This window comes from Agaricus bisporus (assembly GCF_000300575.1).
Source record: "Agaricus bisporus var. bisporus H97 unplaced genomic scaffold AGABI2scaffold_17, whole genome shotgun sequence".
In the NCBI taxonomy this organism is placed as follows: Eukaryota; Fungi; Basidiomycota; class Agaricomycetes; order Agaricales; family Agaricaceae; genus Agaricus; species Agaricus bisporus.
In genome coordinates, this window is record NW_006267352.1 from 394,796 (window position 1) to 417,676 (window position 22,881).

General features: G+C 46.0%; 4 protein-coding genes across 4 annotated transcripts; 1 reads left to right on the forward strand and 3 right to left on the reverse strand.

Annotated features, from left to right (window-relative positions):
• Window positions 1-2,098: 2,098 nt before the first annotated feature.
• AGABI2DRAFT_139832 (hypothetical protein) lies at window positions 2,099-2,818 on the reverse strand. Its single transcript, XM_006457438.1, has 3 exons — window positions 2,629-2,818; window positions 2,397-2,577; window positions 2,099-2,333 (listed from the first exon to the last, which is right to left on the reverse strand). Exons 2-3 carry the CDS (start codon window positions 2,494-2,496, stop codon window positions 2,245-2,247), a joined length of 189 nt encoding a protein of 62 aa, XP_006457501.1. The 5' UTR covers window positions 2,497-2,577; window positions 2,629-2,818; the 3' UTR covers window positions 2,099-2,244.
• Window positions 2,819-5,291: 2,473 nt separating this feature from the next.
• Window positions 5,292-6,606, reverse strand: AGABI2DRAFT_139833 (hypothetical protein). Its single transcript, XM_006457439.1, has one exon. It carries the CDS (start codon window positions 6,317-6,319, stop codon window positions 5,417-5,419), a length of 903 nt encoding a protein of 300 aa, XP_006457502.1. The 5' UTR covers window positions 6,320-6,606; the 3' UTR covers window positions 5,292-5,416.
• An 8,731-nt stretch (window positions 6,607-15,337) lies between these two features.
• On the forward strand, window positions 15,338-17,362 carry AGABI2DRAFT_196177 (hypothetical protein). The gene is made up of 6 exons (XM_006457440.1): window positions 15,338-15,760; window positions 16,004-16,084; window positions 16,137-16,240; window positions 16,294-16,404; window positions 16,455-16,829; window positions 16,883-17,362. Exons 1-6 carry the CDS (start codon window positions 15,616-15,618, stop codon window positions 17,105-17,107), a joined length of 1,041 nt encoding a protein of 346 aa, XP_006457503.1. The 5' UTR covers window positions 15,338-15,615; the 3' UTR covers window positions 17,108-17,362.
• A 928-nt stretch (window positions 17,363-18,290) lies between these two features.
• AGABI2DRAFT_123368 (hypothetical protein) lies at window positions 18,291-21,869 on the reverse strand (the record flags this gene model as incomplete). The annotated part of the gene is made up of 17 exons (XM_006457441.1): window positions 18,291-18,939; window positions 18,996-19,034; window positions 19,092-19,257; window positions 19,319-19,378; window positions 19,435-19,474; window positions 19,535-19,684; window positions 19,733-19,915; window positions 19,968-20,041; window positions 20,096-20,155; window positions 20,215-20,360; window positions 20,411-20,637; window positions 20,691-20,871; window positions 20,921-21,030; window positions 21,082-21,239; window positions 21,293-21,404; window positions 21,455-21,637; window positions 21,696-21,869. 17 exons carry the CDS (start codon window positions 21,867-21,869, stop codon window positions 18,291-18,293), a joined length of 2,712 nt encoding a protein of 903 aa, XP_006457504.1.
• Window positions 21,870-22,881: the final 1,012 nt, after the last annotated feature.

Below are 22,881 nucleotides of genomic sequence, written 5' to 3' on the forward strand. Positions count from 1 at the left end.
CTTATCTAGGCGCCCTTTCCCCTTCCGATGTTTCTTCATTGCCTGCTGGACATGGGTCGTCCGTTCAAACCGAGACATCACTCTGGCCCTACTACCGTACCAACCGAAAAGATTCTTTCCGCAGTGGCGCACCAGTCGTATGGAATTTCAATTCAGATTGGAGGTGTGAATGAACGCCGAGTGCGAGGGACGACTACTCCGCATGGGTCCTGCAGAAAGGAGATAACAAGTTCCGGTAATTTGAGAACCCCAGTTCGTTTTCAATTCATGAGTCTTTCCTTACGCCTTTGTACCACCGTACTCCTAACTATGATCAGGACCAGCTGAGAAAATGCGACCAAATTGTGGACATGGACATGGCATGGCAACTGCGGATGACGCTCCTGAGTTGTGACACAGGTGGTCCTGCATTCACCTGTGTATCCAATATGCGCGAAATTTTGGCGAATCAAACACATGGCTACCATCGTTCTCGCACAGGGAAAACATCATCCACATGTCAAACTTTCTTATTCGCACCAATGTCATGCCTAAAGGAAAAATTTCTGACCATATGTCAGGGAACTGCCGCATATCCCATGGATCAATTGTTGATGGGCGAAAATGTTCCGAGCCCACCAGTCTTTTTTTCTTTTTTTGAATGACACCAAAAAAAAAATTTGCTAACTGGGAAACGAATGAACGGTTATATTAGAACCCCACCACAGTGTCCGGTTGGTATCCGGTGCGGCGTGGCTGCATTTATGCAACTTTTTGATTATCAAAACACTTGGCTGAATGCTAATTCAAAAGTTGCCTAACCATCATTATCAACACACCGCCTGCCAGATCTCCCTCTAGTAATTGTAACTCATATATATGTATGTTTCAATCCGATCTTGAGCGCGTCTTTAGGCTACAATTGACCCGAACCCCGAACTCGGGAGAATCGGGGCGGGATTCCTTTACGGGCACCCTTCTCGTCCCCCTTTGATTCATTGAACCATGCATTTTTGTCGGACGGCTAAGCGTGTCGGGACGGCTCTGAGCCTTTAAAGAGATCAATTTTCCCGGCTCCATTCCTAGAAGGGACTTCCTTCACTGCTTCAGGGCTTCATCCGCTCCTTTTTTTTTCAACACAAACTAAACTAAATAATTAAATAATTAAATAGTCCCTTAAGCGAGCAGTGGAGACCCAACCCGTCGCCCTGGAGTTGATATCCTTGTCATCTCAAAAGATCGGGCCTTGAATGCAGCGAAGTTCGAGAGCTTACTTACACACAGCCTTGCTTTATTATTATTTTAAGTCTATGCTTCGCCGATTTGGGCCCGGGTGGAGACCTTGTGCTCCCAACGCAGAACGAAATACCTTCATATCATAGCACCATCATCCGGTGGCCAAGGCTTCCGTTCAAAGTAATCTGCCCGGCGTCCTTTCCCTAAATGTGTCCAAGCTGCGGTGGATCTTGGTATTTTTTTTTCACAAGATACACTTCCTTTCCGCCACGGGCTATCACGGGAAATTTATAATAGTCGCCTTTTTTCTCTACCTAATAGCTCCTAATTATAAGTTACTTATGCAAACGTTCTTTCACCGATTAGGAGCTTCTTCTAAGTTGAGTTATACTGTTATATCCCGTTCTAATTTATCGATCTCACGTCATAGGATTGGATTTGTGCTCTGCGGCTCATGATCACAGATGATGAGATGAGCGGCAGATGCGCAGGAATGAAGTCGAGGGTTACTACGTTGTTCCAACAAGTTTCGGAAGTTTCCTAGACCTGAACACCAACATTAGAGTAATTCGCATCGGGCTTCCGCACCCCTTCCTTTATTATAGTCACAAATTGAACCACCGATACAATCCTATATCGTTCATGGTAGATGACCCTTATGTTGTAAATTATGGTCTACTCGTACATTACACTTCAATCGTTTTTGATGCTATTTCAACGGTTACCTGATACGTCCACTTGATTGACCAAACACACGAACTCCGAGGCGTTTTGAACAGGGTGCGATGACTTGTCACCCCAGACAGGGCTAACTACAGCAAGTGACAGCTAATTATAATACGAAGCATCTTCAAGTGCAAAATCTCTCTTCTTTATTCCATTTACATTTTGATATATTGTAACATAAATGCTACTTTTATACCTCTCCCCCTCCTCACTTCTGATCATGACCGTTTGAATTAAGCAGGCTCGCACGATGCCATGCCAGTCGCCGAACTCTGTGAGCTCCGCTAATACGTTGTATCCGATTTAACCGTCGTGGTGCCGCACACATACTACTATCGCCGTGCAGTCGCCGTGCTGCATTTGAGATAGTACCGGCTCCAAGCTGTCATCATGCATGTCATAAGAGCTGTTTTTATTTTGTTTGCAGGGCAACGTCTGCTAACTTTTGGGCTTAGACGAATTCTTTTTCCAACGGGTTGCAAAAACTTCCATCGCTGTCACCATAATATCATGCGAACGTGGTGCAACGTCGAAACTCCACACAGTCCAAAGCATCATAGGTCCATCATCACTGTCATCATCATCATCATTATTCCTTGCCCAAATCTGACAAAAAGAACACAAGAACACAGCTTCGCGAGTACCTCTAACTCCTCAAAACGCCTTTTGGGCTCAATTCAGCTTTAGAACTTGAAGCGCCAATCTCCAAGCTACCATCACCATCATCATCAGCTAATCCAAAATGGCACGAATAACAAAACTTACCCGTAAGGACCTACTATACTCCACGAGGTCAGAATACAGACAGCGGTCCGGCAGTCACCATTTTCGTCAACTTGAAAGAACGATCGCTCCAATTGAGATGTGGTAGTGTGCGGAAATTTAAGAATGAACAACAAGCAATATCACCCGTTTCTTGAAGGAGAACCTTATCCGTCTATAACCAATTTCAGTGAAAAAGACCCTTTTAGAACCGCATAGCTCGAGCAGTCATTGCGTCACTCTCCATGTCGTCCGTCCGTATGTTGAATAGCCGAATGTTTTTGCCTAGTCCTTCAATCCATACCCGCTCTCCAATGACCTTCCTTTGCAAGTTCTCTCGATTGCCGCCCCATGAAAAAAAAAAAAACACCGGAGATAGAGCACGAGACTTTTTTTTTTCAAACTGATTAAACAAAGGGGTATGGAAAAAAGCGACTGTAAACTACCCTGAAACTTAAATGATAAGTTGATCAAACAATCCACTGGTAGCAGCATCGTATCAGCATCATATTCGTCAAGCAGACCTGATACGAGTTGGACCGTAAGGTATCAATTCTGCCACCATATTCAAGGTAATAAAATCAAATTTGATCGTGTATTTCAAGTGCCCCGTTAATGAGAACTTTCTTATCTTTTGAGTAAGGTTACAATATATTGGAGGAACCTTTTCCCCTTTACTCCTTCTCCGTTCAAGGTATAGCCACACAAATGAACTTAGAGCTAGGAGCCACATTGCCGCCAAGGCTCCGTTCAATTACTCGTAGTATACTACTATCCTTCCGCGCTTCGTTGTCAGTTTCACCTTTCGAATCAACATCAAAAGGCCCGAGGCTACAACGAGCTACAATATCCATGCCATTCAATTCAACTCGGAAGCCTTTGTCTTTCAGCCTCTACATTACACTATGTCACGCCGTTGTCTTTTCTCTCGATCGCCTTTCGAGTGCACTGCATTACACCGCATTAGAATGTCAAACCCAACAAACCCCCCTTCTCGCTCATTGTTCAAAAATCATTTTTTGTTTCTTCTACCACTCCAATACCACGGTCAATCTCCGGAGTTTCCACCTGTGCTCCCCCCCTCGATCTCAATACAAAATCTAAAATGATCCTTTTTCCATATCTACTCGTATCTGTTCCCCGATCAGGTTGAATTTCACCGCATTTGTGTCACTTATTGCCTCCTCTGACTATTATAGTGTTGTATGATGATTATATGATGACTCATTCATGACTCTCTGCATTCCTTTCGCTAAGGCGTTCAAGGGAATTCCGACTGTTCCGAAAAATCATCGTCCGCGGCGCCGCAAATTTGAGAACCGTTTTAAAGTCGCATGAGAACTAAACATCCTTTAAAAGCTATATTCTGAGACGACAAACACTGCTGATAACAACTGCCAGCCTGAATGTTGTTCCTTCATCACCGAGAGATGGTTTCGTATTATACAATTGATTCCCAAACATCGCAAACGGAATCGCATACTTAAATAGGAACTTCCATACAATTCAAAAATAGTTCTGTCTGTCATTTTATTTTTTGATCATACAGAAGGAGGAAATGTACTCAGATAGGGATATTGACTGATACAGAGCAGAGATTAGAAAAACGAGTTCCACACGATATCAAAAAAAGAAAAGACAAGTGACAAACGCGATTGTTCTGGAAAAGTCAATTCATCCGTCGATGGCTATTGTCATACGCGAATGACAACTTGGAACGATAAAGATCCATGAACAAGGGCACCATCTCATCGCTGATTGCTTTGTTTTAGATTCCCGGTGGGCCATGTAAAACGATTTTTAATACACCAAGTCTTGAATCGCGATCACCGAAATAAGTACTCAATAGCTATCCTCACAGAGAGCGAGCGGATCTATCTGTTTCACAAGAGCGATATAAAACAATTCTGTTTTTCACTATGAGGCAATCCAGCGATCATTTCAATGGATACACCAAAACCACACCAAAATCATGATATCCGTGTCGATGTGTGTCTGATTTAAAGCGCCACAAATCTCACCAAGGATGGTCTTGTGGAGGCCCTTTTTCGCGAAACTCTGTCGTCATTGGTCGCGCTCAAACATACGAAACAGGTTTAATTGATTCAATAGCACTCATGGAGGCCCGGGGAAGGCCTCGACCGACCATCGAACACCCTATTTCAGTCGTTCCGCCATCACCCATTCAGTATCACTTGCTTTCAAGCAGTATTCCAAGTATCTAATAATTACTTTCTACCAAAATAAAGAATATGTAGCGTAACATACGTGAGAGTGTAAATTGTAAATGCGCGGTTCAAAAAAATGAGGGAGTATGGTATATATGAATGAGATGCCGAGTATTGTCTGGAAAATGTCTGGAATATGCAAAGAAAAGAAAAGAATTGAGGATGCAATAATGTCACACAGTAAGAATGGATGAAATGCGAGAAGGTCATAAGCTGCATTAGGGGCATAAACCAAACCGAAAGATGCAAGAAATAGGGAGCTATGCAGTCGTTGATGAGAACGAATTGTGTGATGCGAAGAAAAAGCTGGCGATGATCAAAATGGACCAAAAAATAAGATAAAATAGAAAGTTCGAAGCGAACCAAAAAAGTGGAGGAGAGATAATTTAAAGTCCCTGCGAAGACCGCGAAAGTATAGTATACCAATAAAAATTACAATTGATCATATCTTGTGTGATCGTGAAGAAGCAGTGGAAAAAAACTTTTCAGCGCCCGAAACCGAAAGAACCGTTCGAATAAGTGTTGAACCCAGGATAGCCATAACCACTCCGCCCCGCGACACCGGTGGCGGGAGGTGGGACCGAGTAGTATTGCATTTGATGAACTCCCGATGGTCCAGCATTCGCAAATGGAGCGGTAGGTACACCAGGACTATCGTATTGCTGTGGCGCAGTCTTCTGATGTTGCGCCTGAGCTTGTGCATATGCCAGTTCATCCCGAGCCGTACAGGCCGTGGGACCCAAAGTATACTGCGAATAACCGACAGGAGGCAGCGAGGACCCATTTAAGTGGTTTGAGGGACTATATCTTCTAGGATCAAATGCGGGACTGGAATATGCCGAAGCACAAGATCGTTCGTAGGCGTAGGTATTGGCGCCAGTGAGGGAAGAATAAGGCGAAGTACCATGTCCCCGGGTCCCATAGCCGGTATAGGGAGATCCTCGATCGGCACGAGAATGGTAGCTAACGTTCCTAGGGGCAAGGGTAACAGGAGATGTTGACGTAGAGGTGGCGGGTGTAGGCGGACTGAGCTTGGGATAAGGGTTTCGGCCTTGCGGTTTCCTAGTATACTGGGATGATATCGGAACTTGCGAAGGAAGGCCGGGTTCGGAGTGATCGTAGTATTTCTGAGATTGGGCCTGCGTTTGACTGGATATCTGCCGAGGCTGATAGGGATCCGAGGAGGGTGCATACCCTTGAGTTCGTTCAACTTCAAATCTGACCGCGTCAAAGTGCCTCCCGGTGTTCTCGATGGCTGGACTAGTTCTGGCACTTTGAGTATGCCCAGTGAAGGTAGGGTTGGTCGGCGGGGCACGCACAATCAACGAAGGCGCAGAAGTCTGAGGAAGACCGTTGCCCGAATGATTTGTGACGCCGTTGGGAGGCATGTAGGGCATATAAGCGTAATCACTATAGCGGATACTAGAGGAGGGTGTAGGCCTATGCACACGTAATCGAGCTTTGCGTTGTCGTTCCCTCTCTCTTTCACGTTCCTTTTCGCGCTCCCTCTCCTTTTCAGCAGCGATTTGTTGTTCCCGTTCCAACTCTCTCTCTCTCTCGAGCCGGCGCTCACGCTCATGCTCCAATGCAATCTCTCGCGAAACCTCGTATGCATCTTGATGCTGATATACAGGGGCGGGAGACGGTGGACGTGATGTACCTGACGGAATATCCTCTGGAGGAGAACAAGCAAGCGTATAGAAATAAAGATTCTAAAAATTGTGACGTAAGCTCAAGATGATAACATGATTCACAAAGTGATCTTACCCTGGGAACTTCATTTCGTCGTTGGTCATCCACTGAATAAGAAAAGGGCTGCACTAGAGTCGTCATTCTTGTCTGTCGCTTGCGCTCTTGTTCTCTTTCGCGCTCAAGCTCGCCAGGCATTGGGCCCAGCGCAGAACTGAGCGAGCTAGAAGTCGAGGTATATGCCGCACAAGTAGATGGAGGGATGGGCCCAGCTGAATCCAGATTCAATTTTGCGAAACCCATTAGAGGCAAGTTATCCAAGGGCGAGTTGGAATGGGACGAGGAACGCTGATCATGAGGAATATGGAGAGTTATTCCCGGCCGCTGCTGAGCCACGGTTTGAACTGATGTAGTAATGGGCGGAAGGACATCCAAAGCGGAAACTCCTGTCTTCTTTGTTGGCACTAGGGAGAAGCTAGCTGATGTCGGCGAAAAAGCCGTGGCCGCGGAGCGCTTCAATGAAGACGGAGCAGGTGACGGAGAATACGTATACGAAGTTGGCCTGTAGTTATGTGAAGCCTGCGGCTGCATTGAGTGAGCCGAAGGTGAGCTTGACAAAGGTAACTGTGGCTGGATGGGAGGCAGCTGACGAAATACAGGTTGAGAAACGGTGTGAGAAGGAAGGGAGTGGCGGAAGATAGGTGATGTTGAGCGAGCTCTGGGTGTTTGCTGCGTTTGCGAGGTGTGGCCAGGAAAGACGCAGGCGCCATTACCAGGCGTCCGATAGAATCGTGTCCTTCCAGGAGTATGGGTCTGGCCATGTACGACGGCCCGTCCAATCTGTCTCCGTTTTCGTTTATGCTGCTCTCTAGCTCTCAGCATATCTCGTTCTTTCGCCATCACAAGCCCCTTCAAAAGATTTAGCCACGCCTCATACGTAGCCTTGTCGACGTAGAGATTGTAATCGATGCCCTGCAAAAAATCCTTCTCCATTCCGTTGATAGCTTTCAAGTCCATACAAGAGACATCAGCCCAAGTCTTGTTGGTGTAGGTGTTACTTGGAGAAGTCAGCACAAAAACGAGTAAGAATTATCTTTCAATGACGTACTCATCGAGAAACTTATTAGCCATCATAAGTGCTGCGACCGCTACCCGAAACTCGCTCTCAGATGAACCGTGGGCACCGGTGTTTGCCTTGACCTTGTAAATGTAGTGCAGAGACAAGACGATAACGGATTGCGACACTTGAGTTGTCTCTAGGAGCTTATGTACAAAAGCAACAAAGCCAGGTGAGACGTTGAGTTGGCGCGAGTTGGAGGTCGAGGGTTGAGGTCGGGAGGTAGGGGGATGGGCTGAATTGGGGGGCGAGTTACTTGGGCTTGGGTACGCATTCGCGCCGGATAAAGCGGGTATATGCGCACTAGGAGCGGCGGGGGAGTTTGCGTGCCATAGGTAGCAGATCATCTCGCAAGTTTTCTCTGCAAGAAAGTGTGAAGAGCGTGATCTCGTGAAGTCGAGCCAGTCGACGTGATGGGGTGTCGTTGGTTTTGAGTGAGCCATATCAACGTCGCGGGTGTCGTCTGGGGGAGTTACTGGGGCAGCTGTGAGCACGAGAAGGTGACTATATGCGGGTACTTACGGGGCTGCATGGCGAGAGAGGCGATGGGGGGAAGGGTGGTGGTGGTTCGGGAGAGAAAGGTGGATGTGTAGGGCGGCGTCGGGGGCGCGTGCACGGTATTGTGAACGGCGAGCATGGTGAGTGTGGATGTATGCGCCGTAGGGGTATAAAAGGCGGATATTGATTTTTCATTTGGTGAAAGGAGAGTTGAATAATCTCATCATGCTCCGTTCGGAGGACGTGACAGGCGAGAGATCCGCGTCACGCCATCAGATTCAGGTCGCAGGCCAAGCCAGTCCGTTTCTCCTCCGTCCGGTGGCTCGATTCTCGCCCGGCCCAGTCACGCACGGGGATTCCCCAGGGATTCCCCATAGCCTTTCCCTTATCTCCGCACGTGATCTCTCCCCCCACTGCGCTTCCCGTTCTTTCGCTTGCAAGGCTCGCAGGGCTGAGAGGCTCTCCGCTGCTGCCCCATCCAAGCATCACCACCGCGCGGCGTCAATCTCCTAGAACCCAGCGCGCCAAACAAATCGGACTTAGCCACGTACTCGAGTACTGTATTTATTTATTACGTCTCCCACATGGGTTCGCAGAATCGCAGGCCTGTCTGCCTGCCTGCTACAACATCATCATCAGTCAACCACAACAGCCACAGCCAGTCTTCTCAATATGATTAATGCTCCTCATCTCGAGGTAACCGTAAATTTGGCACTCTGCCATATCGAAAAAGGAAATCTCACTTGCAAATTTTTTTACCCTTGGAACCACAAGCAGGAACGAATGCGCTAAGAACACCACGTTAGGTGTTACTGTCAATCACACCTATTCACTACTGATATCTCCTTCGTATCTACCCAAATTTTCTTCAGCTTCCATCTCTCCGCCTCCGAGTACCGGTAAGCGAGGATTTAGATGCCTCGAATTGTCATCATATGTACAACTCTCCTGTCTTCACGTCACCAAGTAACCATGTACTTTTTGGAAGGGAGAACTGATAGAACAAGATAGATATTCTTCCGGTCAGGATCACCGTTTTCTAAGCCTCCAGAGAACAGCAACACATATCCAGTTATCCCTGTCGTCGAGCCTTTCACAAAATTTATGTACTTGCCAGAGTATTCCCGATGTCCTCGCCATAAATCCATTTGTTGGAAAAGAGCCTAAGAGTTCTTTCCTCCCTGTACGGTGATCCATTATTATTAATGAGTATTGGATTCCTTGGTTCTCTACGCCACTCAGTAAAGTCCGGATTAGCTCGAATTTAGGTTAACCAGCAGAAATAAATAAATAAAAAATAAAATTGACAACAAAACCGAACCGCTGGCCGGTCCCTTTCCATATATAGAAACGACTTCCATACCAACGCATGTACCTCAGTTCAGAAACATCCGACTGTTCACAAAAATGGAAAGCAAAACAACTATGACAAGGAACGATCCGAACCGAAATAAGTAACGCAACACACACTATACAAGCGCCCACCCTCCAAGATCAGATTTGGGTATCAGTAATTCTTGTCTATTAATCTCGTTGAACAATTGATGCATTAGATCAACAACTTAAAATCTTCTTACGGTCTTACCCCTGCAAGGAGGATCTGAGTCCAGATCGTCTCCTCTCCCAGATACAAGGAATCAGACCTCTCTACCTCCCACGGTCTCCCTGTGATAGTAGAATAAACCGGATAGATATATTTTTTCCCCGAGTATGTCAATGACGGAAATTTCCATGTCTAACATATTCACAATTTCAGTTCGTTTGGTACCCGGCTGTTCCGCTGGGTGTTCCGCCGCAGTCCGACTTTATTTTGTGACCTGTGCGCGGACCGCTGGATTGGAACAACCGACTCCTTTGACGCAATTGTAAAAGCCCGCCTATCCGTTACTTGAAAGACCGTCGCCTCATTGTATCCCCGTCGATACGACGACACTGCTTACTTCATCGTCGCCGTCGTATTCGGCGTTTAATTGTTAACAAAGGCTGGTCAACGCAAGAAAAATGATGATGCTGTGTGACAGTTTATGACGAGAATATCGCAAAAATGGATCCTCGCCGCTTGCAAATCACCACGAAATCCATCCATCCCACGTCTCCTTGACGAATGCACCAGGTTTGACTCTTAGTAAATATGACAGTTGCAATTGTACATACTACATAAGATAGACGCATGAAGTGAACCTTCCAGAATGTTTCAATGACATCTCTACATTCTACTTTACGATCTGGAGCAATTTTGGCCGTTCCAGCATAACCAATCCAGATCGATTTTGGGGAGTTTGGGGCTGAGCAAAGATCCACTATACCGACTCTGATTTCCATGGGGTGTTCTTTATCACCAACTGATAAATTTCCCCATGTGTTTTCTCCCGGCGTCATGCATGACAAAGAAGGTTTTGTTTTTATTCTATCGTGTGACCCTTGGCTTGAAAATGTTGCCGGCCAGATAAGTTGAGTAAAATTGATCGAAATTTGTCGATGGCGGCTGGATCGTTGATTCGTTATGTGATGGCCGACTCTGTTGGTGACTACACATAAGAGTGAATATGTGTATTCCGCAGTGAAAAGAGGTCCAAATGTGGCATAGGCTCTGTTTCTACTGTATTCTGCTCGTAACATTTGTGAAAAGACGTAGTAAATAGATCAGCAGGAAATGACCATGCAAGTTTTGTATTTATTTTAGCCATCGCAATTGAATAATAGTACACACGCATACATAATGCTGTTCGGTGATGGCTTCGGTCAAATTGTACATTCCTTTTGTGTTCCCTTAGGTTCAGTCGCTGGTTACGAAGAAAATTACTGATGAATTTTTTGCCAGCCGAGAAGCAAAATTAGTATGTAGTACACCTTTACATGAACATGCAACTTTGATTCCATTCCATCTTAATCTTTTTCAATCTATCTCTCTTCCCCGTATACGCCTTTTGTCAAAAACACCACAAGATACCGCCGGTATTGTGGTAACCGTCTCCGCAAAAATTCTGCATCCCTTTTTAATGGATAATACCAGAACCCATGGATATATACACTTTACTCTGTGCCCACGGAGCAACCGAATGAACAAGGAGCATTTTTGTTTATAGCTTGTAGATCCAAATAAGGTGATGCTATTTGATGGACAAAACCGTGACAGTATCACGTTAAGTAATACAAATGTAACAAATGTCACTCAGATGGTTCGACAACGAATCGCGATTGAATGAATATTGCCTTATTTGTGTCTGATAATCATAAATAATGATTATTGGATAATAATCAGAAATAAGCCGTCGTTCGGCAGCAGCGTTAAAACAAGTCTTGCGTATCATCGCATCATTGCCGCAAAAACATACCACAAGTTTCACGTAAATAAGTATTCCAACTCACTGAACGGTGACTTCGGACGTCAGATTCATAAAGTTGATATGTCGCCATCCCTGGATGTTATGACCTTGCCAGGCAGCTGGTTCTGTTTTTTTTGATTTCTATCAAGCTACGCAGTTACAACATAACGGTATCTTCGGTTGGGGGTTGAATGTAATATGATACTAGTTCACCGTGTATGCGTTCTGCGTAAAGCGGCCTTACATACTCGTCCTGTTCAACTCTCATAAGGTCACTCGCAGCACGCGGTCTCATCGGAAAAAGTTCAAACCGTTGTATGATGATGACGTCGCTAATGACCTTTCTACCTCACTGGCCGGTAGCGCACAACGTATTAACAAGTTAGCGACGGTAGTAGAAAACCCGTCGCCCCTTCCACTAGGCACGGTGTGCATACCCTTACTGACCCTGAGGTTCTTAGACTTAGTTGTGACAGCAATTTGTGCCTCAACCAGCGTCCAAGTCATCAAAAAATTTCTGATCAAACATTTACCTCTCCAGCATGGAACCGAGGTTCACAACTTGCTACTCCTTAGATGAAGGAAACGACTGCCCGATTAACTCGCCTGGGACGTAGTATCTTTTGAATTATCTTTATGATCTCCTGCCCGCGGTCTCGTTGATCAGAAATGAGCGAGTGTGATTCAAGGGCCTTCAATTTACAACTGCTTTTCTTTATCTTCCGAATCGGTCGCACCAGTAGCCTAGTCATCTTGCGCATCGCACGATTCTCCATTTAAAAAAGAGGAAGAGAAAACAAGAAAAATCGAAACCGAGGGTTTTTCGAATGAACGACTTCCACTGTAAGGGTTTGTAGTTCAAGATATATACCACTATGCATACCCTACCTTCCGAGTCGCACAGACCTTCGAGTAAAGGGAATCATACTTATTTTAAAGCAATAAATCAAAATTTACCTGTACAACTCCGCGGAAGTGATCCATCCGAGGGTGATGGATTGAGAACCCTGGAAGCGCGCAGACGCACTGGATACTTGCACACATTATATATACCCTACGTAGCACGCATCGAAGGGATCAGAAACTCAAGGGGGCCCGAAGTAGGTAATTAGTGGTTGGTAGGCTATGACCGATTACCGTACTAGCCTACTCTACCAGTGTTGAGTTTCGAGCTGGGTTTATCAACACCCTGTGTTTTGAATCCGTTGGACCGAAGTTGTATGATGCTCGTATGATGAGTACATCAGGGATTTGATCAATTTTTTTTCGAGAAGGATAGAGTCCATACGGCGCGGAATTTTTTTTATCGGACTTGTACACTTTGAAACGTCTTCCACTGGCTTTGAATTACTTCTTACGTTTCATTTGTACAGCTACCTTTTTACTCGTCTTCTCATCCTTCTTTATTGCCAAAATTCTTGAGCTTTTGGTTTCAGTGATGTATGCTTAAGTCACCGCATCCTCCGAGGCGGTCCCCTACTCTCTCCGTCACAACGGAGGTAAGGAGTATTAACCCGGATACATTTTTTTAAAGATGATTCCTCCTCATATTTTACCGTAAGTATATGCGAGTCAACCCATCGGGTCTGAACATCCGAGTCGTCATAATTAAGGCATTAAGTTTCCGAGCCTTTCGGTCCGAGATACGGGTCTCTGGCAGCTTGAATTTTTCATCCTCAAGACTAAGTAGACAAAAAATGGTGAAGTGAATAAGGAAAATGATACTAAGACTTATACAGGACTTTGCACCTTTGCATTACGATATACTTGTAAATGACTTGCGAATGGTCGGTCCGAAAACATGGAGAAAATGGAGAGCGGAGATAAAAACAGACAGTCAAGTTACCTTTTGGCCATCAGACGTTAGTAGTATTGATTAAGGGTACTGTAGCCCGGACGCATTGGGATCACATAAGACTTTTTGGCCGTTGGGTACTTCTTTAGGCGAGACGGACGGACACCTGCGGACACACTCGGACCACTGATTTGTGGAACCCTGAATTATCGATTCTACGCCGACCTCCACCGATGATTTTACAACTGTCAAGTATCAAAACCCATTTTTGTCAATGATATCTAGTTTGCGGAGTTTATACGTAAGTCATTCTGTTAAGGTTATCTTGACATGGAGCTTGAGGTAAGCGATGGAACAAAGGAGCAAACTTATGAGAAGACATGTGTAGGGGTCTGAAGGTTGAAGACAGCCTACTGGTAACAATAGAATGTTGTTCGCCTATTGTCGTGGTTTCCATTACGAAAGTGGTGAAATATCCCCGTAAGGACCTATATGACATTCGATTTCCCATGTTAACGGATTTCGGAGCATCAGGAGCGAAAGAGTGGAAAAAAAATATTAAAAGATCCTGAAGATCATGATGGGAGGAATTATGTGCGGAATTGATGAAGGAAGGTACTAAGTTATTTTGACTTTTCGCATCACAATCGCCATCACCAAAAGAAGCATTCCACGGGTTGAGCACTGCGTGCACTGGAGCACCTGTGGTATTTTCGGCTGAACATGCTCGCGTGTGATGTACCTATATTCTTACTCAGCCGGTTGTCGGAATTCACCGCGCGCTGTCGCGATGCATATGGTTTATGCGCGGCCCATACAGTATAAGAGAATTGAGCTTGTCTGTCGTTCAGTTCTTATCGGCCATCTTCGTAGGGTGCCTTCTTACCTCGAGAGGTACCTAAAGTTACTCGGATGCTATAGGGCCTTGAGCGCGTAGCAAGTATTCCGTGTTTTCTGATGAAACTTATGGCCTTGCGGAGTCACAGCTGCTAATAATCGGTGACTGAAGCCAATAGGAACAATAGTAGGGGACTTGACTCGAACTTTGTAATGAACCTCGGTTGATGAGACTAAGGTTGGACTAAAGTAAAAACCTTCTCCGGCAACGGAATTATTGATGAGACGCCCCGAGATGTTAAATACAATCACATATCCCCATTTCTTATGGCGCAAGGCTGCTGCATGGAGGCTGGTCTAAGTGGAGGTGCCAGTGACCAAAGTTTGATGTGTGAAATCGCCGTAGAAATCGTGTGCAACTTGAAGAATGATCTATCAGTTGAGGGTCCGTACTTGAACCTAAACGGTGGGAAGTTCCCTGTGAATAAGTTTGAAACGTTTTTTTTTTTCTAAGAAAATTTGAGCGGAAGATGTTTGTTCAAAGGCTCGGTGAAAGGTGTTACTTCGGGATGCGACGACTGACCGGACGGGCTTGGTATTTTTATCTAGTATATACATATAACCAACTGCCTAAGGGAAATAAGGGAAGTAAGGGTTTACAAAACTTCGTAAGGTGTTAAGCGATCTCGGATCGTATGGGTAGCACACAGACAATCACAAGCAATGAACCGTGTTTAGGGCACTAATCACCACTGTTGTTAGAAGAGTGATCTATCATCTAAGTCCGACTTGCCCTTGATTAGTTATCTGATCTTTTCATCTGTCGCCTACTTATACTACTGGTCTTACGTATATCATTTTTTGTTGCATGTTGGGCATCTTCTGTTTGATTGATACCCGCCGCCGATGATTTTCTCCATGTATCTTTGCCAGCCGGCGAGGGTCCGGTGCTGTGTCTTCGATGTGGAGTTCAACCCCTCCGGCTGATGCCTTGGTTCTCCTGGCTTTGTCCGCGCACCACAGGGCTGTTCTAGGATGTTTTGCTCGGCATTCCCCTGGGAGCCTGCAACAGCTTGGAGCTGTTGAATTCCACGACACATTCTGTTCTGAGCCCTGATGATAGGATGTATACCAAACGGCTGTGAAGATAGATCACCTGGGAAAGGGATAAGATTACTGTGAAGATGTTGTTCTTGGATAATTGGACTACGGAGGCTCATCTATCTATCTCTGTCACTGAGGCTGTTGGTCCTCAAGGCACATGCAGTGCACGGACCTCAAAATTAATCTGCTTAGTCATCAGATTGTGGGAGAGTCGAGGTGACTGCCTGGCGTCGTCAACGCTCCCATCTCGCTGAACGGCCTCGCCCGCCTCAGAGCTACAGTCTCTCCTCTTCTTCGTCCCTCCTTTCGACCACCACTATGGGTGTTCAATTCGGGTCTTTCGACTCCATTTGCCAGACGGCTGCCCTCGTTATCTGCCCTCTTGTCGGCTCAGACCAAGGCATCGAGCCCAATTGTTATAGCCGGAATGTCGATGTGGGAGGCACTCTCATCTTTCAACCATGTGAGTCCTGTGCCCTTCTCGCCCGACGAGAGCATGGAGAATTTTCGTCAAATTTGGAATTGCCGAGCCTAGCAGCCTGCTTGGCGTTTGTCTCCTGTTGGAATTGGAGATGTTCTCAACAAACTCTGGGGGAAGGAAAAGAACGCATATAGTCCATCTGTCAGCCACCCCTTGAAGCCTTGGGACTCTTGCTACTTCGGCCGGATTTTTTCGTTCGTTCATGGGAGCTGACGTCGATTTTAGCAACATGTTTCGTGCATATAGTCGCAATTATTATGACCATTATAATGATTCTCCACATTAGGAGCAAATATACCGCTGTCGGTGAGTTAGCCTGTCATTGTCCTTGATAGCTCATCCGAATTCAACGCAACAGGCCGGAAGGAAATCGTGATGTTCTTCTGGATGTATGCACTTATCGAGCTTCTCGCGATGTTCCTCGACTCTGGGGTGATACCGACATCTAATGCAAGCTATCCTGTGCGTGTCCATAGTTGTGAAAAACGGCCAACAGCGTCTAACTCAGTAACTAGTGGTTCGCTGCGGTCTACACAGGATTAGTTGCAGCAACGTACTGCTGCCTCCTCATCAACGGGTTTGTAGGCTTCCTGTTTGCCGAAGACGGTACTCCACTCTCTCTATGGGTAAATCCACTCAATTTCACACGGAGTTGGTTTTCTGACAGCTCTTGTAGTTCCTACGAATTTCCTGCCTCGTAGTCTTTGGTATATCATTTTTCATCGCGATCGCTACCTTCAAGCAGTTTGCCGGGTTCAGTTTCGACAAGACCGTCGGTCTCTGGATAATCTATATCCTGTGGCCACTCATCTGCGTCGTCATATACATAATCTCTCAGCTCGTCCTAGTCTTCCGGACTCTCCAAGATCGGTGGCCAATCGGTGATATTGTGTTTGGCACCGCCTTTTTCACCATCGCCCAAGTCCTCTTGTTTGCGTTCAGTGTTACGATTTGTGATGCCATCAAACATTATATCGACGGACTTTTCTTCTTCACACTTTGCATGCTCTTGAGCGTAATGATGGTTTACAAGTACTGGGACAGTATAACTGTAAGTTTTTGCGTTCTCTGTATTTGGGATTCATTTAAATATTATATTTCTAGCGCGAAGACCTCGAGTTTTCTGTTGGTTCAAAACTTGCAGTATGGGAAGTCAAGGACCCGCTATTAGCTGGACCTGGTGGCCCAGAATATGATGAAGATACCGCCAGTAATTACCACAATGGGGCACCCGGAAGTCTCATTGGTGGTGTCAGTGGCAATCAATTATATCAGAAGGGTGGCTTCCCTGCGCGAGGATATCCTCCTTCAGCCGGTCCTGGTTATTAAATTATCATCCAACACTGGTACCGTGTTTCTATCTCTATGGATCGGACATCTTTCGAGGTCAACTTAATGTAGCTTTGTATCCATTTTTACTTTGGAAGCATCCACGAACAGTATTACTGTGTGTAGGCACTTTTGATAGTTCGTAATTTTTTCACACTTCATATATCATACATTTTTGGGTTGTACATAATCAATTCGTTCTGACGGTGGTCAGCAAACTACATCAATCAAGCTATCTATTTATTTTCATTCGAGCCACCTTGTAGCAATCAGTAGAGCTAGATATCGAGGTGAAAAAGCTGACCAGGGATCTGTTGGATTAAGGACGTATCTGCAGAATGAGGCCAGCGCGCTGTATCAGGGTAGAAGGCACTGATTCAACTCACTTTGGCTGTGGCGTAAGAGAATGGCAAGCATCCTGTCCCATTTCCCGGATCAGTCGTCAGTTTATCACTCAAAGTTGATCGTGGATGTATTCGAGTAAAATGATGATCATAGATCATGCTCTGATCATGCTGCTTCAACTCCTGCTATACATCGGCCCTGAAGTATCACGCTTTACGCATTCCGAAACGGAGAGAAGTCGTGTCAATAATCTGTTCCGTCGACATCGACGAATAGATGAATGAACAAGTGCCAGGATCCATCGAAAACAAGGTGATTGTTCGTTGTTCGATGTGGCTGTGGAGACGGCACATGGGTATCAATCATGTTCAGGCTTTGTTGATTCTGGAATGGAGAAACGCCTTGTCCGAAATTCACTAGACCCATGTGCGACCAACGTCCCGAAATTATTTTCGCCATGTAGTTACGCTTGATCCCGCCACGTTGTCCTGGTGGAATGAACGAGGAGTGGCAACTTGATTGGAACGATTGGGAGGAGTGTGCCTTTTACTACCGCGCGAATAGTCAAGGCACTCACCAAACTTCAACTTCAAGCTTCAGCGCTCTTCGGACCTCAAGGTTTCCTCCAAGGCGTGATTTTCAATGGAAGGCTAGGGAAAGCAAGTTCATGAATGCATAAGCAGGTTCTGAACTCGATTTCCGTCAAACCGCATCCAAATGCACGTTCAGTCACAATAATATGCAAGATATAATATATAAAAATAGGCCTGCCAATAAATAGCGAAATAAAGGAGCACGAACAATAAAAGAATGATATACGGCTATCCTCAAAAAATCACTATGGTCTGCGCATGACTGGACTTCCACCACGGATGGAGTCGCTCCTAGGCGGGGGTTGTGCAATAATTCTGATTGCCTCCATTCCTCTTCTCAGCTCACCTACTTCAGCCCTCAAAACTTCTTCCCTTCCTGATCCGGCTGCCGACCATGGATTAGTGAGGGTCGACACAGCTGACACAGAAGGTTGAGATTGATGAGATTGGTTATGTCGGAGAATTTCTCGTTGCTTAGATGATAACGGTTGGGGGGCCGTGATCGGCGAAGTGGGGGTTACAGACATATGATTCCTCCCACTAGCATATGACAGTGAACTTTCCGAAGGTTGTGGGTCTGAAAATGGTTCGGACAAAGATCCCTGCCAGGTTGGCGGAGAGAGACTCGCATCAGAGAGTTGTTGTGGGAATTGGAATGCATTATCGTTGTCATTGACTGGAGCGTATGGTTTGGCGTGGTGCTTATCGTGGAGATCAATAACACCTCTGGGATGGCGCACCCTTCGTCTACGCCAGAAGAAAATGGCAGCCGCAACGATGAGAACGAATGCAAGACCGCCAATTACGCCTCCAACAATTGCACCGATTGGAGTTCTCTTTTCAACATTACCGCTGCCCCCAGAGTTCGAACGGCTTATTTCAACATTCTGCAAACTAACGAAGCATATACGAGTCAGAGGCAGTAAATTATGCATAGAATGGAAACGAACTTCATTGCCAGAATTCCAAAGGCGGCGCCTTGAGCAGCACTGGCGGCAGTCGATAAGCTTGATGTGAATTATGTACCCAATCAACGTAGCACTGACCTTCCTGTGGTCCCAAAACTAGCAACTCCAGTCGATGCTGTATATCTCATCGGCAATGGGAATTGCTGCGATATGTTGTATGCCTGGAAATGTGTTGACTTGATGAGGGTGTCGCGGACAGACGTGAATCCGGAGGGCATTATTGCTGCAGTCATGAGAGACCAATCTAGAATGCATGATCAGTGTTAGCGTCATACCTGGGAACACGTTTCGGGGGCTACACATACGAGGGTAAGCAATATCGGAGCCTGCGTCAACGTCGAGGCTGTAGCTTTGATCCCCAGGGGCTGTAGAAAAGGGAGTATAAGGAATGGGCATATAGCGATACCTTTGAAGTACTTACGTGCTTGAGAGAGGTAGAATTGCGCTTCACGATTTAGAATCTGTTTTTTATTTGATTATATATCGAGATGCAGAAGGATATCCTCAAGGGAAAAACATACTTCATCATCGATTAGACCAGTCTCGAGCCAAACGGCAGGGAAGAGATTGTACATCAATCCCCATGTGCCCGGCTTTCCGTATTCAGCTTGAATATGCGTGTCTGTCACGGCAAGTTGTTTCCAGCTCTGAATGAGTTCATTTGCCTTATCCTAAGAATATCGCGTCAGAACGCTCCAATCCATCCGCCGATAACTCACCCTGAAAGTAGTGTTAGATGGATTGATATGCTCGTCTATCTTTCCCATAGAGTAAACTCCCAGGATTCCCTTCAATGCTAGATTGGACATTCCGGGGTAGCTAATACCATCCGCTGATACAGCATTATTCGGATGTAATGAATTTTGAACAAGGTAAGCTGCCCATTTTTGTAGCAGCGAATGCTAATCGAGTTTGTCAGGCCTATACGCCCCATGAATGGAGAAGCCTACTGACATATTTAGAGATGAGAGAACCATCACCGGATTTGGCTGCATGAGCATAAGCCATGATGAGCATGTTGCCGCAATCTGTCGTGCGAACTCTGGATTAACGGAACGAATGACAATCCGACCGCTACGTACGCTCGATTGCAAGCTCTTCAGTAGCGCTAGTGTTCCCACTGATAGTTGGGTATCCACTTCCTGTAAGCACACGGTTTAGTACTTGAAATGAATGATAAAGTTACAGTGATTATACGGACCAAGATCGGGTGATGCGTAACCGTTCGGATAAGACGACGATGACTGAAATTCAAATAAAGGAAGTAAGAGATCATGGGTGAGTGAGGAGTTGAAGTAAAGCAATGCAGGTAGTGCGGCATAGATAACTTCGACAGGATTAGCACGACTGGTCATTGGGAGTTAGCAGCGACTCTACATGGCCGTCGTTGTGCTCACTTGGACACAGAAACGTCCTTCATGAATATTTTTACATCGGACGGACTCGTCCGTCCTCTTTGGCCGGCCGCAATCGTGATATCCATCGATGCAAATATTTGTCTTGTCACCAGCGAAATTATTCCTGCGTATTCCGGTGAAATAGCGGATGCTGCTTTGAGAAGACCATCGTCGAAAGCCTGGCCTCTGACTCTGGCATTCGCAAAATCCCCGAGGAAATCCGAGATCTAAGTTTGGCATATTCGTCATCATGAGTATCGGGATGAGGATGAACACGTACCACATCGTCAATACCGTGGTATGCTGACCAGTAATAACCTATTCGAGGTTGAAACCCCGATCCAGCTGAATAGTTCACTAAGGGATCGCGTACGAGGCCCAGCGCCCAAACAACAGGGTCTGGTTGAGTGGTGGGGGTGATTGATCCCAAGTCTATCGCAAAGGAAAAGACGGGCCACTTTCTGATGGAAATTTGTCAACGATAGACCTCATTCTGTTGGAAAAACACACCTATTCACAGGACGGAAGTTGGTGTCTTTGGAGTTGATCAAACTACCGCTCTTCGCAAACCTAATCCTGCAATCAGTATCGGTACCTGTCTGCCAGGTGAGGCCAGGCCGCTGTAGGGAGCGGTCAGGAAGTGAACCAGGAGAAGCACTCCTTCTATTCACCTTTGGTGCGGCATAGTATACGGTTGCGTCCTCCGCTGAATCAGCGTTATCAATCATTGACTTCGGGTCCCGTGGTTCGAGATGGTGATAGACCATGTTGTCCGGCGGGTCTTGTGTGCCCCATTTCATCTGCGTCGACAAGTCGTGGCTTATCCATTCTAAGGTATTTATCAGCGTCCTTCGACATAGTATCAATGAGGATTATGCTGACCACCAGAGATGTCGGAATACAGTTGGATTGTGTGTGGGTTTCCATCGTCTGCGACGAAGCCATCAACGAATAGGTAGGTGAACGGGATCGATTGACGAGTGTAGTCGTTTGGCTGTGTTAACGTTCAGGGTAACGCGATCGTGAACAATGAAGAAAATTAACCTCGATTGGGGTAAAGAAGGTAGCTTTGAATTTCATGGGACCAGCTTGAATGGTAAATATTGTGCTAGTCGGGGTTATTTCGCTGGAGGTTGTGGCCGAGAAGTTGGCGACATTTGGATTTGAACTGCCCAACCATTGGTAGGGTTGGCCATCTACCCGAACCATCGCATTCCACGCCAGAATCTGGGTTCAAAGAACTCAATGAGATAATCTTTTGGCCTTATTACAAACAATGACTCACATGTCCTTGTGTGAAGAGCTGTGGCCATACGTGTTGGGGGGCATTACCGTCGGCATTCCGAGTCCAGGCATGTAGATATGGCGTTTTCACAGCGAGAGGGAAATCTCCTAGCGAGCTGGGAGATTGGGCATAAGCCTGTAGTCCAAATGAAAGGAAGAAGTAGAGGATAAGCATGGCATAAGCGATACTTTGTCGTTGCAGTTAGTCACTGGTAGCTAGTGATGCTCTGATACAGGATCTCGAAAAACTTTAGGTGACTTATGGTCTGTGTTTGTTTTTGCATTATCATTGATTTCATGGGTGGCCTTGCCTTGACACTACCAGATTCCCCGCAGATTCCCATGAAACCCGATGAAGCGAGAGGTGGCAACAGCGAAAGAAAGTGATATTTCTTGTTTATCAAGAATCGAAGCTAGCCACAAGGACAATGCCGTTATGTCTCGAGATACCTGGACTGTAGGATTGGCACATATAAGAGCTTGTCTTGCGTCTTGACGGTGCATTTCGGATAACTTACCTTCTAGTGGGCAGACGAATGCGTAACCGATCAAGAGCGCCCTCGAAGTTTGATCACTTTAGCATCATTCCGATCAATGATATCCCTGTTGCCGAGCCATTGGCTCAACAACGACTCCACCAAGACTCCAAGGCAGCAAGCACTCTTGTGAGCAAACCAGTCTCTGATAGAGTTTCTCATCCACCTACTCCATGTTGCAGATGGGGCACGTACTTTCATTCGACGACGCCGCGCTCCAACCGTGAGCTATGCGATCTGGGGACTTCACATTTTATATTCATAGAGAGCGAACAGTTCTTCTCCGGGACATCAGTTGAAGAAGTTTGATCAAATGCGCGATGTGTTTGAAGGCCATCTGGGATGCTCACTCGTAGATAAATTTGGTCAACACCGTGGTTACGATCTGCGGCTGTCCTTGTGAATCTGTCAAGGGGAAAAAAGGAGACTCAGAATAGAGCAGATGAAACGGCCCAAGAGACACAATCAACCGGGGCCTTCACGTTTACTGAACCTTCCTCGAAAGATCACCTGATTCATTTCTGGCAGTGGAACAGCAATTGGCCGTGGTACCTCAGCGATCTCTTCACTGCCGCTCGAGCTCAATCTAACGTTCTTTATTCGGCTGGCTTTGTCCGAGAAGTTACATATTTTCTACCATTCCTTCTTCCG

What these genes read in the sequence shown, in the direction of transcription:
- AGABI2DRAFT_139832 (XM_006457438.1), bottom strand. Translation starts at nt 2,496, where the DNA reads ATGCTTTGGACTGTGTGGAGTTTCGACGTTGCACCACGTTCGCATGAT. An exon ending in CCGTTGGAAAAAGAATTCGT is followed by an intron (nt 2,334 to 2,396) that starts CTAAGCCCAAAA and finishes CTTATGACATGC; the next exon opens with ATGATGACAGCTTGGAGCCG.
- AGABI2DRAFT_139833 (XM_006457439.1), bottom strand. Translation starts at nt 6,319, where the DNA reads ATGCCTCCCAACGGCGTCACAAATCATTCGGGCAACGGTCTTCCTCAG.
- AGABI2DRAFT_196177 (XM_006457440.1), top strand. Translation starts at nt 15,616, where the DNA reads ATGGGTGTTCAATTCGGGTCTTTCGACTCCATTTGCCAGACGGCTGCC. An exon ending in CACTCTCATCTTTCAACCAT is followed by an intron (nt 15,761 to 16,003) that starts GTGAGTCCTGTG and finishes CGTCGATTTTAG; the next exon opens with CAACATGTTTCGTGCATATA. An exon ending in GTACTCCACTCTCTCTATGG is followed by an intron (nt 16,405 to 16,454) that starts GTAAATCCACTC and finishes CAGCTCTTGTAG; the next exon opens with TTCCTACGAATTTCCTGCCT.